The sequence below is a fragment of the Littorina saxatilis genome, linkage group LG8, assembly GCF_037325665.1.
Source record: "Littorina saxatilis isolate snail1 linkage group LG8, US_GU_Lsax_2.0, whole genome shotgun sequence".
NCBI lineage: Eukaryota > Metazoa > Mollusca > Gastropoda > Littorinimorpha > Littorinidae > Littorina > Littorina saxatilis.
Genome location: NC_090252.1, coordinates 61,393,674 through 61,413,673, shown reverse-complemented (window position 1 = coordinate 61,413,673; position 20,000 = coordinate 61,393,674). Strand labels below are relative to the sequence as shown.

At 43.8% G+C, this 20,000-nt stretch overlaps 1 protein-coding gene across 1 annotated transcript; it reads left to right on the top strand.

The window, feature by feature from the left end:
- The first annotated feature begins 1,104 nt into the window (after positions 1 to 1,104).
- LOC138974018 (uncharacterized) lies at positions 1,105 to 15,164 on the top strand. Its single transcript, XM_070346713.1, has 6 exons — positions 1,105 to 1,698; positions 2,317 to 2,519; positions 2,651 to 2,844; positions 9,911 to 10,214; positions 10,640 to 10,992; positions 14,287 to 15,164. The coding sequence occupies exons 1-6, from the start codon at positions 1,297 to 1,299 to the stop codon at positions 14,787 to 14,789; spliced, it is 1,959 nt and encodes a 652-aa protein (XP_070202814.1). The 5' UTR covers positions 1,105 to 1,296; the 3' UTR covers positions 14,790 to 15,164.
- The last annotated feature ends 4,836 nt before the right edge of the window (positions 15,165 to 20,000 follow it).

Sequence of the window (20,000 nt, the reverse complement as noted above, 5' to 3'; positions counted from 1 at the left end):
AGCAAATACTACACGGCTATTGTCGGCAAAATAAGGTAGAGAGTATTAAGCCTAAGACGTCGATGAGCACTTTAAGCGACACAACTGTGAACAACAGTTCGGCCTCAACAGTGAAGTCACTGTGATCTATCAAAAGGAGGAATCTTAACCCAACTCATTATCGTCAGGGACAATACACCTTCCTTTGATCGTGGCTGATGTCAGGCATACAACTAGAAGAGAACGTAGGTTGGTAGTATGACAAGCTTTGTGTTTTCCTCTCTTTATCCCAGCGAAGCTGAAGGTATCCCACAAACGCTATACTGTAATCGTCTTGAGAAATGTTCATGCCGATAATACATGCAAGCACGCACGCACGCACGCACGCACGCACGCAAGCCTTATTGTCACACTGTTGTTGGCAACGCCAGACGCGCCCGCAGACTTTACAACACACACCCGCCGTGTGACTACAAGAAGATCGATTTTACATTGCTGTTCGCTGCAGGTAAATTCCAGGGGACTGAGTGTTGTCTCTATACACTGGCTGAAGACTGGTTCGCGGATATATTTGCTGATGTGAGTAGCCACTTTAATTGTCTTCTGGTGCATATTTCGAAGTTTATTCATCATTTCGTCAATTCGGGCAGGGGTGTGATTAATTCATCGGATTAGTTGGAAATGCTTGCAGACGCGGGAGAGAGTTACGCTGACCAAACGATACGTATTTAAAAACGATCCATCAAGTAGAAACCAATCGTTGTGTTTGTTGAGCGAGACAGGAGGTGCGCACCACTATACCATCATCGCCACCACTACCACCACAACTCCGACATCAACCTGTTCAGACTTGTTAGTGAACTCCGATTTGTTTTTCTTGTTCTATTTTATCTTATTTGTAATACAATTTCCCAGACGAGTGGTTTTATCCCGCATCATGGCGAGCCCCAACAGTGATGAAGACACCCGTGACAACTTGGTGGACATTGTGACAAAGCTGTACCCTGACGCTCTCACTCATGACAACATGGTGGACAGTGTGAAACAGCTGTCCCTTGACGCTCTCACTCATGAACACATGGTGGACATTGTGAAACAGCTGTACCCTGACGCTCTCAACACACCTACGTTGTACCACCTGTCCATCTTGCCTGGGTGCCTTATAAAAAAGACACAGTACCCGGTACTGACCAGGAGGTGCTTGTGCTGCCCTCTAGTGAGCAGCTTCAGCATCAGCAGGCCAACATCCAGGGAGACTTTGCACAGCAGCACGTGTTGCACAACTTGCGGCAGCTCGGAGAATCCGGAAAGGAGGTCATGTTCGTGGTGTCTGAGCTGAACTTTAAGGACTACCTCAACGAGCCGTTCTACGCCAAACACACAGGCAAGCTCCCAAAGCCAGCAAACTTACCTAAGGAGCTTCGGCATCACGGAAAGCAGGGAGACTTTGACATCCTGGTGATTAATCGACAGCGTGGTATTCTGATCGGAGAGATGAAGTCTGTCGGTAAGACCAAGGCAAACCGAGAGGACACTGATGTGGTCAAGGTCATTGACAAGGCGGTCAAGCAGCTGGACAAGTATGAGGTGCATGCCAAACACATGGTCAGTGACATCGCTCCGAGCCCAACTGTGAGGAAGACTCTCTTCCTACCCTACGTCAGCCATACCCAGCTGAGGCGGATACTGGATGATGAAAACAATTCCAAGTTACAACAGGTGAGATAGAGAGAGAGAGAGTGAGAGAGAGAGAGGGGGTGAGACAGAGATAGAGAGAGAGAGAGAGAGAGAGAGAGAGAGAGGGAAAGAGGGAGAGGGAGAGAGAGGGAGAGGGGAGAGAGAGAGGGGAGAGGGAGAGATGGAGAGAGAGAGAGATAAAGAGAGAGAAAGAGAGTGAGTGAAAGAGAGTTAGAGAGGGGAGAGCGAGAGAGATGGTAAGAGAGAGATAGAGGTAGAGAGAGAGTGAGAGAGGGGGGAGAGAGAGAGATAAAGAGAGAGAGAAAGAAAGAGAAAGAGAGAGAGGGAGAGAGAGAGGGTGAGAGATAGTGAGAGAGATAGAGGGAGAGAGAGAGGGGGAGCGAGTGAGAGAGGGAGGAGAGAGAGAGAGAGATGTAGCGAGAGAAAGATAAGAGAGAAAGATAGAAAGATAGAAAGAGAGGGGGAGAGAGAGATAGAGAGAGGGAGAAAGAGAGAGAGAGAGAGTGAGAAAGAGAGAGAGAGAGAAAGAAAGAGAGAGAGAGAGAGAGAGAGAGAGAGAGAGAGAGAGAGAGTGAGAACTATTCCTGAGATGAATTAAGTGTGTCGTGCCCTTTTAGGACAAACATGTTCACATTGCAGGTGGTGTGTCAGAGCCTGGGTGCCGCCAACACAGCGGAGGCCGTCCAGCTGTGCTGTTGCTCCGACCAACTGTCCCAGCCTGCATCGTACTGGCACGTGACACCCGCCGTGTTATCACAGCTGAGCACCTGGTGGCAACACAGGATGGCCTGTACTGAGGATACTCGGCTCACTGATCAACTTTACCTGGACATCGTAGCCAGGTGAGAGAAGTGAAAGCATCATGTCAGTGACGTATTTTTTCTTCTTTGTTAAGAATGAGGCTGTCATTTATCGTTGTTTTTATCTTTACCAGTTTCGTTTTGTTTTAGTATTTAAATGTTGTTTATTACAGGTTCGTTGGACCGGCCACCACTGTGTCTATCCCTGTCCCCTGCCACAAAAAAGATCGTGTGGAGATGCGGACTGCAGGACAGGCGGTGGCGGAACTGGGGCGGAGGCTGACATTTCTGGTTCTGACCCTACAACAGCTGGACCTGATGAACCGAGACCCGCCACGGGCCTTCATTACGGGAGCGCCAGGAACAGGTGACAAGCTCACAGCTTCTCTCACGTGAATGTTTCTTATGTTGTTTGTTTCTTTGTTTGATGTTTGTCGTCGACTTTTGACTGTTGCTTAAAAGATTTTTGTCGGAGCAGGATGCAAGGTGAGTTGACGCCATGTGAACAATAAGCTCAGCGGTCTGTCCGACAAGAAACAGCTCTAAACTAATGGAAGGCAACTACGATAACTAAGCCTCTAGACAAAGTGGCGCGAGGTTCAAAGCGAATGCCCTGTATGTAGGGTCTTCGTTCAAAATCGTAGTTTTCAAAGGCAGTTTCTTCCAGATCAGAAGCCTGCCGGCAATTAATGACAACTTAGGGTGACTTTTCCAATGGTAAACCTCACGACTATTTTTTTTGTTGCAACGAGTTTTGTCTACCTTCTCATTGACAAAAAATGGTTACAAATCGGCTGAAAGTCACACAGGTGAACAGCATTATTTGGACATGACGTGAATGAAGGTTACGCCGTACACCGGAAGACATGTGTACAGGGTGCTGTGCTACTACTGCCGATATAAAAACAAGTCGCGTAAGGCGAAATAACAACATTTAGTCAAGCTGTCGAACTCACAGAATGAAACTGAACGCACTGCTTTTTTCACCAAGACCCGTAGTTTCGTCAGTCCACGCTTTTCTGTATATCTATTCTTTTTAGCTTACTAAGTTTGTTTTTAATCCAAACATATCATATCTATATGTTTTTGGAATCAGGGACCGATAAAGAATAAGATGAAATTGTTTTTAAATTGATTTCGGAAAACTAATTTTAATCATAACTTTCATATTTTTAATTTTCAGAGCTTGTTTGTAATCCAAATATAACATATGCATATGTTTTTAGAATCAGAAAATGACGAAGAATGAAATAAAATTGTTTTTGGATCGTTTAATAAAAAAATAATTTTAAGTACAAGTTTCCGATTTTTAATGACCAAACTCCTTCATTAGTTTTTAAGCCACCAAGCTGAAATGCAATACCAAAGTCCGGCCTTCGTCGAAGATTGCTTTGCCAAAATTACAAAAAGCCGGATATGACGTCATAAAAGGTATTTATCGAAAAAATGAAAACAATGTCCGGGGATATCATTCCCAGGAACTCTCATGTCAAATTTCATTGAGATCGCTCTACACACACACACGCACAGACACAGACACACAGACACAGACACAGACACACACACACACACACACACACACACACACACACACACACACACACACACACACACACACACACACATACACCACGACCCTCGTCTCGATTCCCCCTCTATGTTAAAACATTTAGTCAAAACTTGACTAAATGTAAAAAACCACACACATACACTATATATTACCACAGCAGTTACTGCTAGTGCTGCTTTTTGCCACAGTTTTATAATAAAACAGTAGGTTTTTTTACTTCTTTTTTTTCATCATCATCATCATCATCAGGCCTAAAAAAAAAGATAGGTGTGGTTACGGTAACCCGACCTACCCTATTTTTAGGGGCCGACCCTATAACTTTTTATTACATTTGTCCAAAAAAAAAAAAAACCAAGTCGCGTAAGGCGAAATTATTACATTTAGTCAAGCTGTGGAACTCACAGAATGAAACTGAACGTAGTCCGCCGCTAGTGCAAAAGGCAGTGAAAGTGACGAGCCTGTTTGGCGCGGTAGCGCTTGCGCTGTGCTTCATAGCACGCTTTACTGTACCTCTCTTCGTTTTAACTTTCTGAGCGTGTTTTTAATCCAAACATATCATATCTATATGTTTTTGGAATCAGGAACCGACAAGGAATAAGATGAAATAGTTTTTAAAACGATTTCGGAAATTTAATTTTGATCATAATTTTTATATTTTTAATTTTCAGAGCTTGTTTTTAATCCAAATATAACATATGTATATGTTTTTGGAATCAGAAAATGACGAAGAATAAGATGAAATTGTTTTTGGATCGTTTAATAAAAAAATAGTTTTAATTAGAAGTTTCCGATTTTTAATGACCAAACTCACTCATTAGTTTTTAAGCCACCAAGCTGAAATGCTATACCAAACCCCGGCCTTTGTCGAAGATTGCTTTGCCAAAATTTCAATCAATTTAATTGAAAAATGAGGGTGTGACATTGCCGCCTCAACTTTTACAAAAAGCCGGATATGACGTCATCAAAGGTAGCCTATTTATCGAAAAATTGAAAAAAATGTCCGGGGATATCATACCCAGGAACTCTCATGTCAAATTTCATGAAGATCGGCCGAGTAGTTTAGTCTGAATCGCTCTACACACACACACACACACACACACAGACAGACAGACAGACAGACAGACACACACACACACACACACACACACACACACACACACACACAGACACACACACACCCACACATACACCACGACCCTCGTCTGGATTCCCCCCTCTATGTTAAAACATTTAAAAACTTGACTAAATGTAAAAAGAGAGATTGCCTACCTTCCTACCCTATTTTCTTTGGCTATGTTACCGTAACCACACCTAGTTTTTTAGGCCTCATCATCATCATCATCATCATCATCATTATAATCATCATCATCATCATCATCATCATCATCATCATCATCATCATCATCATAATTATCATCATTAACAACACTGATTATCGTCGTCACTGTTGTTGCGGTAAAGGATACTGACAGAACGATGTTTCATCGTTTGCGGTCAGTGCATCGATTCCAGTCAGTTTGCTCAAATGACGTCTAAATGAAATTAATGACGCGATGTTTATGACGATTCATGGATCAAGTTTTACAAGGCTCCAGTTTGGTCAGGGCAGGTTTGTTTTGTGTGTCGTCTGATTCCGTGGAAAATGTGACAGCTGAAGGAAAGGCATCTGACTGACACGGAGAACAGTTTCAACCTGACATGTCGATTAATCACATGTTGTATATCAAATTGAAGCTCTTGAAATGTTCTTGCTAACGGTAATAAGGAATTAAAAGAAAAAACAGACTGGAATGAAGTTTGGGTGGATGAAAGCTCGTTTTGCTCAATCTCATGCCAAACCCAGCACACGCATGACAATCATCATGAATAACTTTTTTTCAAGTTTCATTTTTTGAATAATCTGTTGATAACATTTTGATAATTATTTGATTTTTCACATAAAATCCGATTTTCATTTAGTTTCCTGATACAAATGATTCGTCCTGCTGATCTTGAATTAACATACCAATACGTCAAAAAGTAGGGCTTCTGAGCTCATGGAGTAATAATTTGGTTTGAACAATCTCTAAATACACCTAATTACAAAGAAAAAAATAACTTCCGTGATAAGAACATGTACTGTTCTTGCAAATAAAGTAAACAAGGGAGTCAGGTTTGCCTATTTCATTTGTTTATGAATGTTAGTTTCTGAAACTCTCCTTTAGCAAATTTGATTGTAGGGGGTGCCTTTGGTCTCTGGTCCACTGATTTAACACTACATCTATATATATATACGACTAGTGTCTGTCTGTCTGTCTGTCTGTCTGTCTGTTCGCGATGCACGGCCAAAGGTCTCGGTGGATTTTTTTCAAATTTGGACACCGTATTCACCTACACCCCGGACACAACCTCATCGATGAAATATTTCCACTCGTGCTCTCAGCGCGCAGCGCTGTGTGCGCTGAACCGATTTTTTGTTTGTTTTGTTGTTTTGTTGTCGGGATCCACTACCAGTAACTCTTCCTTATCTTCTCCAGTGTTTTCAGCCGTGATTATCTCCCTTCCTCCGTGTGGCGTCAATCCATATTCCCGTTACTACGTTACTATTTTTAGAAGGTCACTGCACGTTACTATTTTTAGAAGGTCTCCAGTGTTTTGCGCGTTTATCTCCTTTCCTTCGTGCGCCGGCGAAGCCGGCGTACACCCGGCAAAGCCGGGTCCCAGGCGCAGCCTGGTATTCGGCTCTACTTCTTCCCGGCGAAGCGGGTAATCATCTAGTCTTATATATATATACGACTAGTGTCTGTGTGTCTGTCTGTCTGTCTGTCTGTCTGTGTGTCTGTGCGCGATGCACGGCCAAAGTTCTCGATGGATCTGCTTCAAATTTGGTGGGCATATTCAAGTACACCCGGGACACAACCTGGTCGATGAGATATTTCAACACGTGCTCTCAGCGCGCAGCGCTGAACCGATTTTGGTTTTTCTGTTCATCTTCCCAGATCCATTCCCACTAACTCTTCCTTATCTTCTCCAGTGTTTTGCGTTTATCTCCCTTCCTTCGTGTGGCGTCAATCCATATTCCCGTTACAATGTTACTATTTTTAGAATGTCACTGCACTGTCCAGAACGCTTTCCTTGCACCCGTAAGTTGTCCTCACTGTAAAAGTGCAAAGGTCGAATCAATTTATAGCCACGCGAAAAATACCCTGTCATCTATCTCTATATATTTATAGATATACATATACATATACATATATATATATACGGCTTCTGTGTGTGTGTGTGTGTGTGTGTGTGTGTGTGTGTGTGTGTGTGTGTGTGTGTGTGTGTGTGTGTGTGTGTGCGCGCGCACGGTGTGTGTGTGTGTGTGTGGGCAACACCTGTGGATTGTAGAGTTCTGTTTGTGATGTGGTCTGGCGGCTTTGGTGTGTCTGTATGTTCGGGCCTTCCTTTGAGAAGCCATAACAGTTATTATAGGGCTTACAAATAAGCTCTAAAATTCTCAATCCCGTTTGAGTGGACTTCGCCTTCAAAGGTGATTGTTGTGTTTCGGCACTCGGTTACATTTGGCGTCGTCGACAGGGATGGGACTCGACATGAAATGTTCAGGCCACTGAATCATTTTCGTGCTGTTCCCATTCCACCATGTACCAATCTGGGAGGGACCTAAGCTTGGCGGGTCCATGGTTCGGAACTTTGGGGACAAAGTTCATTCAAAGGGGGTCGAGTGTGACACGAAGACTACCGTCGCCCTTTACAGCAGACTCTGCAGAGTTGTTCGCCTTAGAAGTTGTGGGCTTTCCTTGCATGTACCCGTAAGTTGTCCTCACTGTAAAAGTGCAAAGGTCGAATCTATTTATAGAAAAATCCACTGTCATCTATCTCTATATATGTATATATATATAGATAGATATATACGGCTTCTGTGTGTGTGTGTGTGGGAGGGGGGGGGGGCAACACCTGTGGATTGTAGAGTTCTGTTTGTGATGGGGTCTGGCGGCTTTTGTCTGTCTGTATGTTCTTAGAAATAAGCTCTAAAATTCTCAATCCACGCTGTCTGTCTCTGTCTCGCGATTCACCGTATTCCTCTAGTGAACAATACAGCTGTTGTTGCATACGGTAGGGAAATAACATTCGTTTCTAACACTATTTTCTATTTTAGTGCGAGCAGCCTTATCGCACAGATCTACACCTAAACGCATATGCCTAGTTTATATTTTCAGTAATGAACCCTACGATAACAACGATCTGTTGATAACGATGTTGGTGTCACGCCAGTATACAAGTTTGAACTTTCTCCATTTGAGGGAACACATGCACTCACCACAAGACTTAATTAAGTCTCATTTGTTACGTAGTACAGTTTAGATCTAAAGGTGCTCTAACACTTATACTACTTGTAAATTGGATGCTACAGGGGTTGACCCTAGATTTAAATTCATTAGCAAGGGCGGATCAATTCACTTTGGAGGGAGGGTTACAAAATGACTGCGAAGATACAAGTTGACGGCGCCGAAGGCGCCAAAGCCTCTAGGGGGGTCCGGGGGCATGCACCCCCGGACATTTTTTTTATCCAAAGAAGCAAAATAGAGCTATCTGGTGCATCCTGAGCCAATAAATTACCTCTTTTTTTTTGGGGGGGGGGGTGGGGGGGTGGGGGGGGGGGGTTACGTAACCCGTGTAACCCCCCCCAGATCCGCCCTTGATTAGCTACCCGATCTGAAAAGAGCACAGAGCAAACACCAAATGAGTGTTTATGTTGTGACACATTCTTTATAAAGACAAGACCAGCAATGCTGAATGCATACAATATAATGTTTTCGATACTCGGTACCTCTGGATTTTGTGCACCAACAGACCCAAGCACAGACAGTGATTCCACGAAAGCCGCTATCATGATGTAAACAAAACTGCATGCTCGACTGTGACAAACAACGATTTATATGATTAAAAAAGAAACAGTTTCAATGCTATTTTAATTAAAATACACCAAATGATCACTGCTGGACTGAAAAAAATTGGGAGCAAGTGCTGCCAATCTAAAAATAGAAACGGGAACACTTGCTGTCTCGAAGCAGTGACTATTTGCTGCCAATTTGCTTTGTTGCTCAAGTCTTCAGTGCCAGTATTTGCTCAGAACTAGAAACATTATCACCAACTGAGTACAGCTAATAAACATCAGGCTCAGAAGAACTCGCTGGGCTGAAATGTCAGCTTGCAAAAAATCCTGACTGTTAATCGCGAAAGTTTGCTGCAATGGCGAACAGAGCACAGGCGCACCAAAAATATATAAGAAAAACCATGGTCAGGGGCGGAGCAGTTAAGCCAGAGGGGGGGGGGGGGGGGTGGTTTACAACCTGGGGTCCAGGGGTAGACCCCTTGTGGGGTACATGGGCAAGGCCCCGTTGGGTGTTCTGGAAGAGGTTTAGCTATTTTATGAACAATTTATGGCTTATCCTTGATTTCAAACATGATCAACTGGTGTCAGCAGCCACTCATTATTTCTTTTAAAGTTGGTATTAATTTTTTTTTTTGACAGCCCCCCCTAATCCGCCCCTGATGATCATAGCAAGCAACGTATTGATCGTTTTAACAATTTGTCAACATGCAACGATAATTTAATCAATAAACATACACTTGTAAACAACAGTTTGTGTTGTTATTTTGAGTGCATAAAAGGGCTTGTCCTTAGAATACAGTAAATGGGAATTTCCGTAGCGAGTGAACTGGTAAGAGTTAATTAAATCTCCATGAAATGGAACTTTCTCAATGACGATGATTTTGTCATTATTATGTTAATTTTTGTGACATGATTATTGCTGAGTTTCTGATGCTGTACGTGTGTTATGTATGAACAGTTGAGGCGGTCTTTGTGTTTGAACAGGTAAGACGGTGGTGCTGGTGCTGCAGGGGTCGCGGTGGCTGCGACAGGGGCACGATGTGCACGTGCTGTCAACAGTGTATGACACCCGGGCCATCAGCACATCCATCAAACAACAGCTGGAGATGTCGTTGAGCGCTAGCCCCACGCCTTCCCTGACACCAGGCAGCGTGTCGTACCACCGGTACGACTTCTACAACAGGGAGGAGGATGTCGAGCAGGCAGTCACCGACCTCGTGGCGTGTGTGAAAAACGGCCACCTACACGTCTTGGTTGATGAGGCGTTCTTTGACAGCAGTGTTGATAGGTGTGTGTGTGTGTGTGTGTGTGTGTGTGTGTGTGTGTGTGTGTGTGTGTGTGTGTGTGTGTGTGTACGTGCGAGTGTATACATGTATATGTGTGTGCGTGTACGGGTGTTTGTGTGTGTGTGTGTGTGAGAGAGAGAGAGAGAGAGAGAGAGAGAGAGAGAGAGAGAGAGAGAGAGAGAGAGAGAGAGAGGGGGGGCAGAGACAGACGGACAGAGAGAGATAGAGAGAGAGAGAGAGAGAGAGAGAGAGAGAGAGAGAGAGAGAGAGAGAGAGAGAGAGAGAGAGAGAGAGAGAGAGAGAGAGATTACACAATGTTATGTCGTTAATAGAGTGTCTCATGTGAGTGTGACACACATCTGTAACACGATGTCTCATGTGAGTGTGACACACATCTCTAACAACATATCTCCATTCGGTATCACAGGTATAAGAATGGTCCCCGTCACGTACAACTTGTAACACGCCTAGCGCAGCAAGTACCACACCTGTACCTGTGGTGTGCCGGTGTTCATAACAGCTACAAACCCCCAGCACTGCAGACAGAGGTGTTCACTGTCCCTCTCCGCTCCGCACCCGTCGTGCTCCGTGAAATACGGCCCGTGATTGACAGGTATGACAACGTCGACGACTACAGCGACAGCGGCGTGCCTGCCCCTGGGGATGGGCTGAGCGTGATACGGTTGAGTCACCATGGCAACGATCACACAGATGGGTGTACTGTGGACTGCGCACAGTGTGGTCAGGATATCGCTGCCGTGCTGCGCCGTCTGGGTGTGGGTAAGTTGTGTAGCTGATGATGATGATGATGATGATGATGATGATGATGATGATGATGATGATGTACGAACTTTGAGATAATTGTATGCAAGTATGAATGCATGCATGTGCGAGTGGGAGGGAGTTGGGGAATTGTTTACAAATGATGTCATGATATATGCTAAATATATCAACCAATCATGTTGGTTACAAAGAGCGCGAAAGCAACGTCACGTGGTTAGTCGGGAGTCGCCATCTTAACACTGTGTCTTCTTCTTCTTCTTCTTCTTCTGAGTGACCACACATTATTCTATGGTGTCAGACTAGAACGAACCATGCTGCGTCTAGACCCCCCGAAGCGGTTTAGTTTCAGGGCGGCAGAGTGGCCCGCGTGGAGCCAGGAATCTCGACGACTTCGTAGCGCTTCGAAACTGTCGGCTGAGGCAGCCGCCGTCCATAGAGACACATTACTAGGCTACTTAATTGTGATGGGACCTGAGTCAGAGAAGATTTTTCAGGGTCTTCAATTCTAAACAGATACAGTAGTGGGAGAAGAAGAACAGGAACTTGATACGGACTTTGAAACTCTGGCTAAAGTTTGATGCATACTTCATTGTGATAAAGAACATCATTCATGAGTGGACCAAGTTCTTAGAGTGTTATCGTTGTCTTAGTTTGCTCGTGACCCACTGTGAGTACGCTGAAACAGAAGATCAGGTACGCGACAGACTATATATATAGTGGAAGGTCTGAGAGACAGGAAACTGAAAGAAAGGCTTCAGCTAACTCACGAGTTGTCATTGCTCAAAGCTCTAGAAATTGCCAGACGGCGTGAGCAAATCGAATTGCAGATGCGAGGGCAGCAGGCCAAGTTGGCTGAAACGGACGAACAAACAGAACTACGACAGAAGGCATGGAGATGTGCTTTTGTCACCGCTCAAGCCTGGTGATTCCGTGCTCATCAAAACGGATGCAGAGAGAACATGGGATAAACAAGGTACTGTTGTTGGAGCTGATCCGCACAACCATACTTACCTGGTCAACTCACCATCAGGAGTTCTACGCAGAACCTGACGGCATCTCCAACAGCTACCCGAACCGTGCTGCGTCTTCATTCCAAGTCCTCTGACTCCGGGTCCAACTTTTGATTCTCAGGACATCAAAGATTCCGAGGACGCCCCACCGCGTCAAGACACATGCAGCTACAGATAATATTGTGCCAACAATTCCTGGGTCACGGAGCAGATTCATGTAGTGATTTTTGTCCGTATGATTAATTGTTTTATGTAGGTTGTACATTTAATTGTTCTATTTTGTATATATTCTTCTGTAAAGGGCCTAGAGCCATAGGTTAGGCACTTAAAAATGTCCAGTTATTATTATTATTATTATTTAAGTTATTGAGACATCCCAGTGCACTAAGGGATTTATAGAGCAAATCGAGAAAATTCATTATTGAACGAAGCGCATAGCGCTGAGTTCAATAATTATTTTCGAGATTTGCTCTATAAATCCCTTAGTGCACTGGGATTGTTTCAATAACGATATTGTCAGTACCGCCATAGAAAAAAAGAAGATTCCAAACGCACATTTTGCAATGCGCATTTGAATAGGCATAACTGTGTGGTCAGGTCGTGCACAGTAAAGATCTACTTTTGTGTGGGGTGTCTCAAGTGTGTCGTGCTTTCGTCACACGCATTTTAATTTCTGTTGGTAAATTCCAGTGTAGCGTTAATCTGAACAGTGATGATCTTTCAGAGAGACCTCATTTGAACTCGGAGAAAGGCTCTTCATTATTTGCGATTCGAAACCTCCAGTCGAGCTTCGACGGATTGACTATGCGGAGTGACTCCCCTTGAATTGACTCAAAGCGGGACTCGACGGTTCGCACATTTTCAAAACAAATGTGGCACATTTCTCGTGTTCTATCTTCGCTCATCGGGGAGTCTGATACTAAACATGAACGGTAAGAATGCTCTGAACCCTACACGTATTATATCCCCATCGTTTTTTCGTTCACATTTGCCCAACATGTTAATTTGCTGAGCGGGGTTAATGTCGTCTGCTAGGCTACCTGCCAACCTGGGCAATGGAACGACTGCAGTCTGCACTGAGTCTGTACGCATGAGGCAGGCTGCTAATAAATCTTATATATGGTAAGAACGTTCTGAACCTTACACGTTTTCGATTACGATTGTTCTTGCTTTGAAATAATAATTCTGAAACCATTCATTTACTGAACTGATGTAGTCGTATTTCTGTGTTGTCTGCTACAGAGTCGATCGAGTCAGTCTTCCAAACTGGTCTAGCTGGTACGTTATCGGAATAACACTTGTGTTTTCTGTTAGCCGCTGGGAATTGTATACTAACTCATCATTTGGTAATGTGGATGATAAGCTACATGCCACTAACACGGCATATGAGAAGAATCTATGCAAGTCGGCGAAAATTAGATGAAACACAGCGGCTTCTATTTTTTTAGATCACTGGCACTGGCACAGGCACATGCAATCTGTCAGAAAAAAACCCACTTCTGCTTTAATTGAGAAGCAGGGAATTTATGGTCATTTGGTATTGTGGAGAATATAAGCTACATGTCATTAATTAATTCTGAGGATGAGAGCACAGTCTTGCTTAGGCAAAGGGCGCAAGAATACGCTCTGTGGAAAAGTTAGCGCACTCCAAGAGTGTGCTAACAGTTTTAGCGCATCGCCATTAGCCAATCAACTGGTTCACATCAGTCATGTGACACCAGTACTTACTGACAATTATTATTATTATCATTATTCACCAGGGCAGCCAGTAGATATAGATCCAACACTCCGATGCGCTTCCGAGACGGGGAAGTGAAGTGATTGAATATGTGTGTTGGCGACTTCAGCGGTATGCTGATAGCTGATTCGTGTTTAAAAAAAATCTAAATAACAAAGTGACTGTGGTGAGATGAACAAAGTTGAAAAACAAAAGAATGATGTACTCACCGATACAAGGACAGCACAATAATACGAATTTTCGCTTATAAAAGCTTCATCAGGTAACAAAAACAAAGGACAACAAAAAGCAAAAGCAACACTGACAGAACGAACACGGACAAGATTGGAAAAGAAAATGGAGAAAAACACAAAAGGGAAGGAACTCTGGCAACGGAAATAAATTACAGGGGAGAGTAGTGGTTATAGGATGTCAAGGGCACACGCACACAAACTAACTGTATATCACATTGTGTCTTAAAATGTAACAGATGTTTGCGTGCATCATATATGGATATTTATCAGGCAACACTGTTTAATTGCTCCAACCTTCTTTTTCATGTAGGGAGCAGCATCGCCAACAGTCCCTCCCGGCTAAGCTACAGGGACGTGTTCGTCCTAACAAGAAGCACAGATCTACATGATGACGTCACGAATGAGGCAGGGAAGGTGACGTCACCAGCTAGCGGCGTGGTGCAGGGACTGAAGGATGCAGGTGTACCGGTGAGTGTGTTGGGGGGTCAAGACTTCCCGCACAACTGGGCGAGGTGGGAGGGAGCTGTGCAGGACGTGGCGGTGGCGGCAACGGACACAGTGACAGTAGCGGTTTATCACTTTATGTCAGGCCTGGAGCGGCGCGTGGTGGCCGTGTTACAGGGCAGCAGAGGTAAGCGTGATGATGATGCAGGGAGAACTGATGAGAGGATTGATGCCATAGACAGGCTGAATGCAGTATCACGCTGCACCACACAGCTCATCATGGTCAGCACGCCTCCTGCACTGACAACCACCACCTCCACGCCGCCTTCCCAGACAACAACAACAACCACATGCAATCAACTTGTTTGATTAATATTGTAGGGGGTTGGATAGCCTTTCCAGTCATATAACTGATTTCACAATAAACGGGCTCATCACAAAGATCTGCATTCTAACGCATATGCCTATTTTTTATGACGCGGAGTAGAGAAACGTGAGAAGGGTGTAGTTTTGGAAACCAAACGACTTGATACTCATACTAGGGAGATTTAATAAACGAAACGTCGGGACGTTTCGTTTTGAAGTTGTGGTAAACGTCATCATTTCGGGTGTCTCTCGCTGGAAAGGTGAAGGTCAACTGAAACGGAACGTGGAACGTCAAAACGCAGTCACGTTTTCCACCCCCAAAAAACGAACAATATTTCGTCAACTTTTGTGAGTATTTTTGCACACTAACAGTTTTATTTGTTGGCCATTTTATGCATTGCTAGATTCATCAACCCTTTCACAGTCTTTCAGCGCTGAGAATGTGTTCATTGGAGGTAGACAACTGTTGTGAACTGAAATATTTTGAAGGGTGCTGATCCTGGTACATTTATCCAACTTCATGGTGAGAAAGCAAATGGCGAAGCAGAAGTAGGTCATCGCATCGAATTTTTATTCTGGCTTCGTATGTGATTTTGTATAAACAAAGTCTGTGTGATTTATTTGGACTGAAAATAATCAAAGTATGCCCGATTCTGGACCACCTCCTGGGGTGTTTTTTTCCATTCTGATCGAGGACAGACGTGATAATTTCACTTGAAGATTTATCGCCCTTCCTTCATTCCGAAACGAAACGTGAATACATCTAAATCTTGTCTGCCGCCTATGCCGTCTCGTTTCACGTTCCGTTTCGCGGGGTGACTCATTCACCAAACGAAACGAGCTGCAAAACGAAACGTGCTGTCTTTTGAATCTCCCTATTCTGTAAGTTTGTTCTTTTTGATTTGCAACTGAGTTTTCTGTAGTTCAAAAATGAAATGTTAGTTTACCACAGTGTGGTTGTGAGACGTCATTCCCCAATGTGTGCCAGTACAAGAGTGTATGGCTTGGTGTGTAGATGTGTGTTTGAGTGTGTGGCTTAGTGTGTAGATGTGTGTTTGAGTGTGTGGCTTGTGTAACGGTGTGTGTTTGAGTGTGTGGCTTAATGTGTAGATGTGTGTGTTTGAGTATGTGGCTTAGTGTGCAGGTTTGTGTTCGAGTGTGTGGCTTAGTGTATAGATGTGTGTTTGAGTGTGTGACTTTGTGTACAGGTGCGTGTTTAAGTATGTGGCTTAGTGTGCAGATGTGTGGCTTAGTGTGAAGATGTGTGTTTGAGTGTGTGGCTTAGTGTGTAGATATATGTGAGCGTGTGGCTTAGTATGCAGATGTGTGTTTGAATGCGTGGATTTGTGTACAGGTGTTTGTTTAAGTATGTGGATTAGTGTGTAGATGTGTGTTTGAGTGTGTGGCCTAATGTGCAGGTGTGTGTTTGATTGTGTAGCTGTGTGTACAGTTGTGTGTTTAAGCATGTGGCTTAGTGTGTAGATGTGTGTTTGATTGTGTGACTTATAGTGTGTAGATATATATATATGTGAGCGTGTGGCTTAGTCTGCAGGTGTGTGTTTTAGTGTGTGGCGTAATTAGTGGGTAGATGCGTATTTGAGTGTGTGGCTTAGTGTACATATGTATGTTTGAATGTGTGGCTTAGTGCGTAGATGTGTGTTTGAATGTGTGGCTTAGTGCGTAGATGTGTGTTTGAGTGTATGGCTTAGTGTGTTGATGTATGTTTGCGTTTGTGGCTTAGTGTGGTGCATATGTGTGTTTGAGTGTGTGGCTTATGCCTTAGTGTGCATATGTGTGTGTGTGAGTGTGTGGCTTAGTGTACAGAAGTGTGTTTGAGTGTGTGGCTTAGTGTGTAGATGTGTGTTTGAGTATGTGGCTTAGTGTGTAGATGTGTGTTTGAGTGTGTGGCTTAGTGTGTTGATGTGTGTTTGCGTTTGTGGCTTAGTGTGCAGGTGTGTGTTTGTGTTTGTGGCTTAGTGTATACATGCGTGTTTGAGTGGTTTGGTTTCTGTTTGGGAAGGCGCTATTGCGTGCACTTTTAAGCAATACAACAATAAGATTATATAGCACACTTGGTATCAGTATGTTTGACTGTACATGTGACTGAAACATTAATCTATGGCACAAAATATTAAATATTACGTTACATACATGAACGAGAAAGAATAATGTATTAGTTATTGTTTTTTAGCGTGTTACTGAGTGGGTAGATGTATGTGCGCGCGCTTGTATGTATTTGTGTGTGTGTGTGTTTGTGTGTGTGTGTGTGTGTGTGTGTGTGTGTGTGTGGGTCTGGCTTAGTATGTCGATGTGTTATTGAGTGTATTGCTGAGTGTAAAGGTGTGTGTTTGAGTGTGTGACTGAGTGGGTACTCTTGTGTCTTAGATGCTAAACAAAGATGACGAAACTACCAAGCATGCATCATCTGAAGCGATGTACGGTTGCCTGAATGGCGGGGTAAAAACGGCAATGCGCGTAAAAAACGTGTGAGTTTCAGCCCATGAACGAACAAGAAGACTGATTTGGAATGAAAACGATGTTGTTGTTTTTCTTTTTTATTTCTTTTGGATCAGATGGGTAGGTGCCTGTGCGTAACAGAAAGGTTAGCACTATCATGCAAATGACATGACTCCCCATTTATCATATGCTTGAACTGAAATGATCGAAAACGATGTTGATAAAGAGGCAAGATGAGGAACTAGGTTATTATATTCAGACGGACATTATTCTAAAACATAAGCATTTCATACAGCAACTGGATATTACAGTTATTGTTGACTTGACACCAGCAAACTATTCCCTCCGATCGTTTCCCCGCAGTGTCACTCGCGGTGGTGGAATAGCAGTGATCTTCAAAAACTCTCTCTCTAGTCATGTGTCGTTTAATTCCGTACTGCCATTTACACATCCATCCTTTGAGTGTGTACAAGTGACACTAGCCCTTCATCAGAAACCAGTTCAGTTGTTTTGCATCTATGGGCCTCCTCCAAACTCAAAAAACAAATTGACTGATGCCATGTTTTTCTCTGAATTTCATGACCTTGTTGACCATTGTAACACTTTGTCTGGAACTCCTGTTTTGCTTGGTGATATCAATGTTCATTTTGATGACTGCAACCACCCTTCCACTGTCAAGATGTTAGATATTTTAGATGTTTTTCAATTCACACAGTCAGTCAGTCATCCAACGCACAAGAAGAATCACATACTGGATTGGGTTATGCATAGGCCTGATGATCATATTGTTCAATCTGTGTCTGTTACACATGTCTTAGCCTCAGATCATTTTTGTGTTTTGTTTGATCTGATGACCCAGTGTCCTCCTCCTCCACCCATGTTTAAGTCTGTCCGCTGTCTCCGTACGATGGATAAAGACGCTTTTAGGGACGAGCTGCAGAACGCGCTGCCCCCCCCCCCCCCCCTCAGCTGACCAACTTGATGCCACACTTCGTGCTGCTCTTGACGTTCATGCCCCCGTTTCATGTCGCCGTGTCCGTCCGTCCAAGTCCGCACCGTGGTATTCCAATATCTGTGTCGAACTGCGTGATGCCAAATGTGACCGTAGGCGTGCTGAGCGCAGGTATCTTAAGACTGGTCTTACTGTCCATAAACAAATATTTCAAGGAGCAAAGGACATTGTAACTAAGTTAGTACACGCAGCAAAGACAACCTTCCTCCAAACCCAGATTATTGCTTGCGATTCAAGCAAAAAACTGTTCGATATTTGCTGCCGGTTGACCGGCCGCAGTAAGGTATCCCCACTTCCCACTGTTTTCCCCGCTAGTCAGCTGCCAGATGTATTCAGTGATTATTTTATCAAGAAGGTTTCTGATATTCGTTCTGAACTTGATCAGATGAGTGCACATTCTGCTTCCTCCAGTCATGTTGATGTTCCCACTGATTGTTCTTTTCCATCATTTCAGCCAATCAGTGAAAAAGACCTAAAATCCATTATTCTGAAGTCCAAACCAACAACTTGTCCACTTGATGCCATACCCACACCACTGCTTTTTGAGAATCTTGATGTGTTGTTGCCAACTCTTACTCAAATTGTCAATGATAGCCTGTTATCTGGTGTTTTTCCATCATTGTTCAAAACTGCACTTGTCAAACCACTTCTCAAAAAACCTAGTCTTGATGTCAATATTTTGAAGAATTATCGTCCTGTATCTAATTTATCATTCTTGTCCAAAGTCTTTGAAAAGGTAGTTTTGAAGCAGCTGTTGTCATATTTGAACACCCATGATTTGATCTCGCACTCTCAGTCCGCTTATCGCCCTTCTCACTGTACTGAAACAGCCTTACTTAAAGTAATCAGTGACATTCTGTCTGCTCTGGATGGTGGTGATGTGTCAGTGCTTACCCTACTTGACCTTTCTGCAGCGTTCGACACGATTGACCATGTCACGCTTCTCCATAGACTTCAGACTCTGTACGGCATATCCGGTCCACCGCTAGCATGGCTTGAGTCCTATCTCATTGGCAGGACTCAGGCTGTGCTTGTCGATGGCCAGATGTCTGCTCCAGCCCCACTTTCTTTCGGCGTTCCTCAAGGTTCAGTACTCGGTCCCATCCTTTTCATCATGTACACTAAGCCCCTCTCCACACTGATTCAAAACCATTCTGTTTTAAATCAGTCTTTTGCTGATGACACCCAGCTGTATAAACCCAGTCCACCTGCAGAGACACATTCCGCCATCCAGACCATTCAGACATGCATCACTGATGTTAAATCTTGGATGGTCGATAACAAACTCAAGCTGAATGATGATAAGACTGAAGTCTTACTGTGCAAAAAGAAGAACACTACATTTCCCTCTCCCCAACCTGTTTCTGTTCAAATAGGCAACACCGACATTCTTTTCTCACCATCAGCTAGAAACCTTGGATTCACCCTTTCATCTGACATGACCCTTAACAAACATATATCTTTAGTCTGTAGAGCAGCTTATTTTGAGCTTCGTAAGATTAGCACCATTCGCCACACACTCTCCTCTCAAACAACTAACACTCTTGTCTGTGCCTTTGTTCTTTCTAAACTTGACTACTGCAACTCTCTTCTCTCTGGCTGTCCTCTGTACCTCCTGCATAAACTACAAAAAGTCCAAAACTCGGTTGCACGCCTCATTCTCAAAGCACGAAAACGAGATCACGCAACACCACTTCTTCACACACTGCACTGGTTACCTATTCAAGCCCGCATTGACTACAAAC

What these genes read in the sequence shown, in the direction of transcription:
- LOC138974018 (XM_070346713.1), top strand. Translation starts at nt 1,297, where the DNA reads ATGTTCGTGGTGTCTGAGCTGAACTTTAAGGACTACCTCAACGAGCCG. An exon ending in ACAATTCCAAGTTACAACAG is followed by an intron (nt 1,699 to 2,316) that starts GTGAGATAGAGA and finishes TTCACATTGCAG; the next exon opens with GTGGTGTGTCAGAGCCTGGG. An exon ending in TACGGGAGCGCCAGGAACAG is followed by an intron (nt 2,845 to 9,910) that starts GTGACAAGCTCA and finishes GTGTTTGAACAG; the next exon opens with GTAAGACGGTGGTGCTGGTG.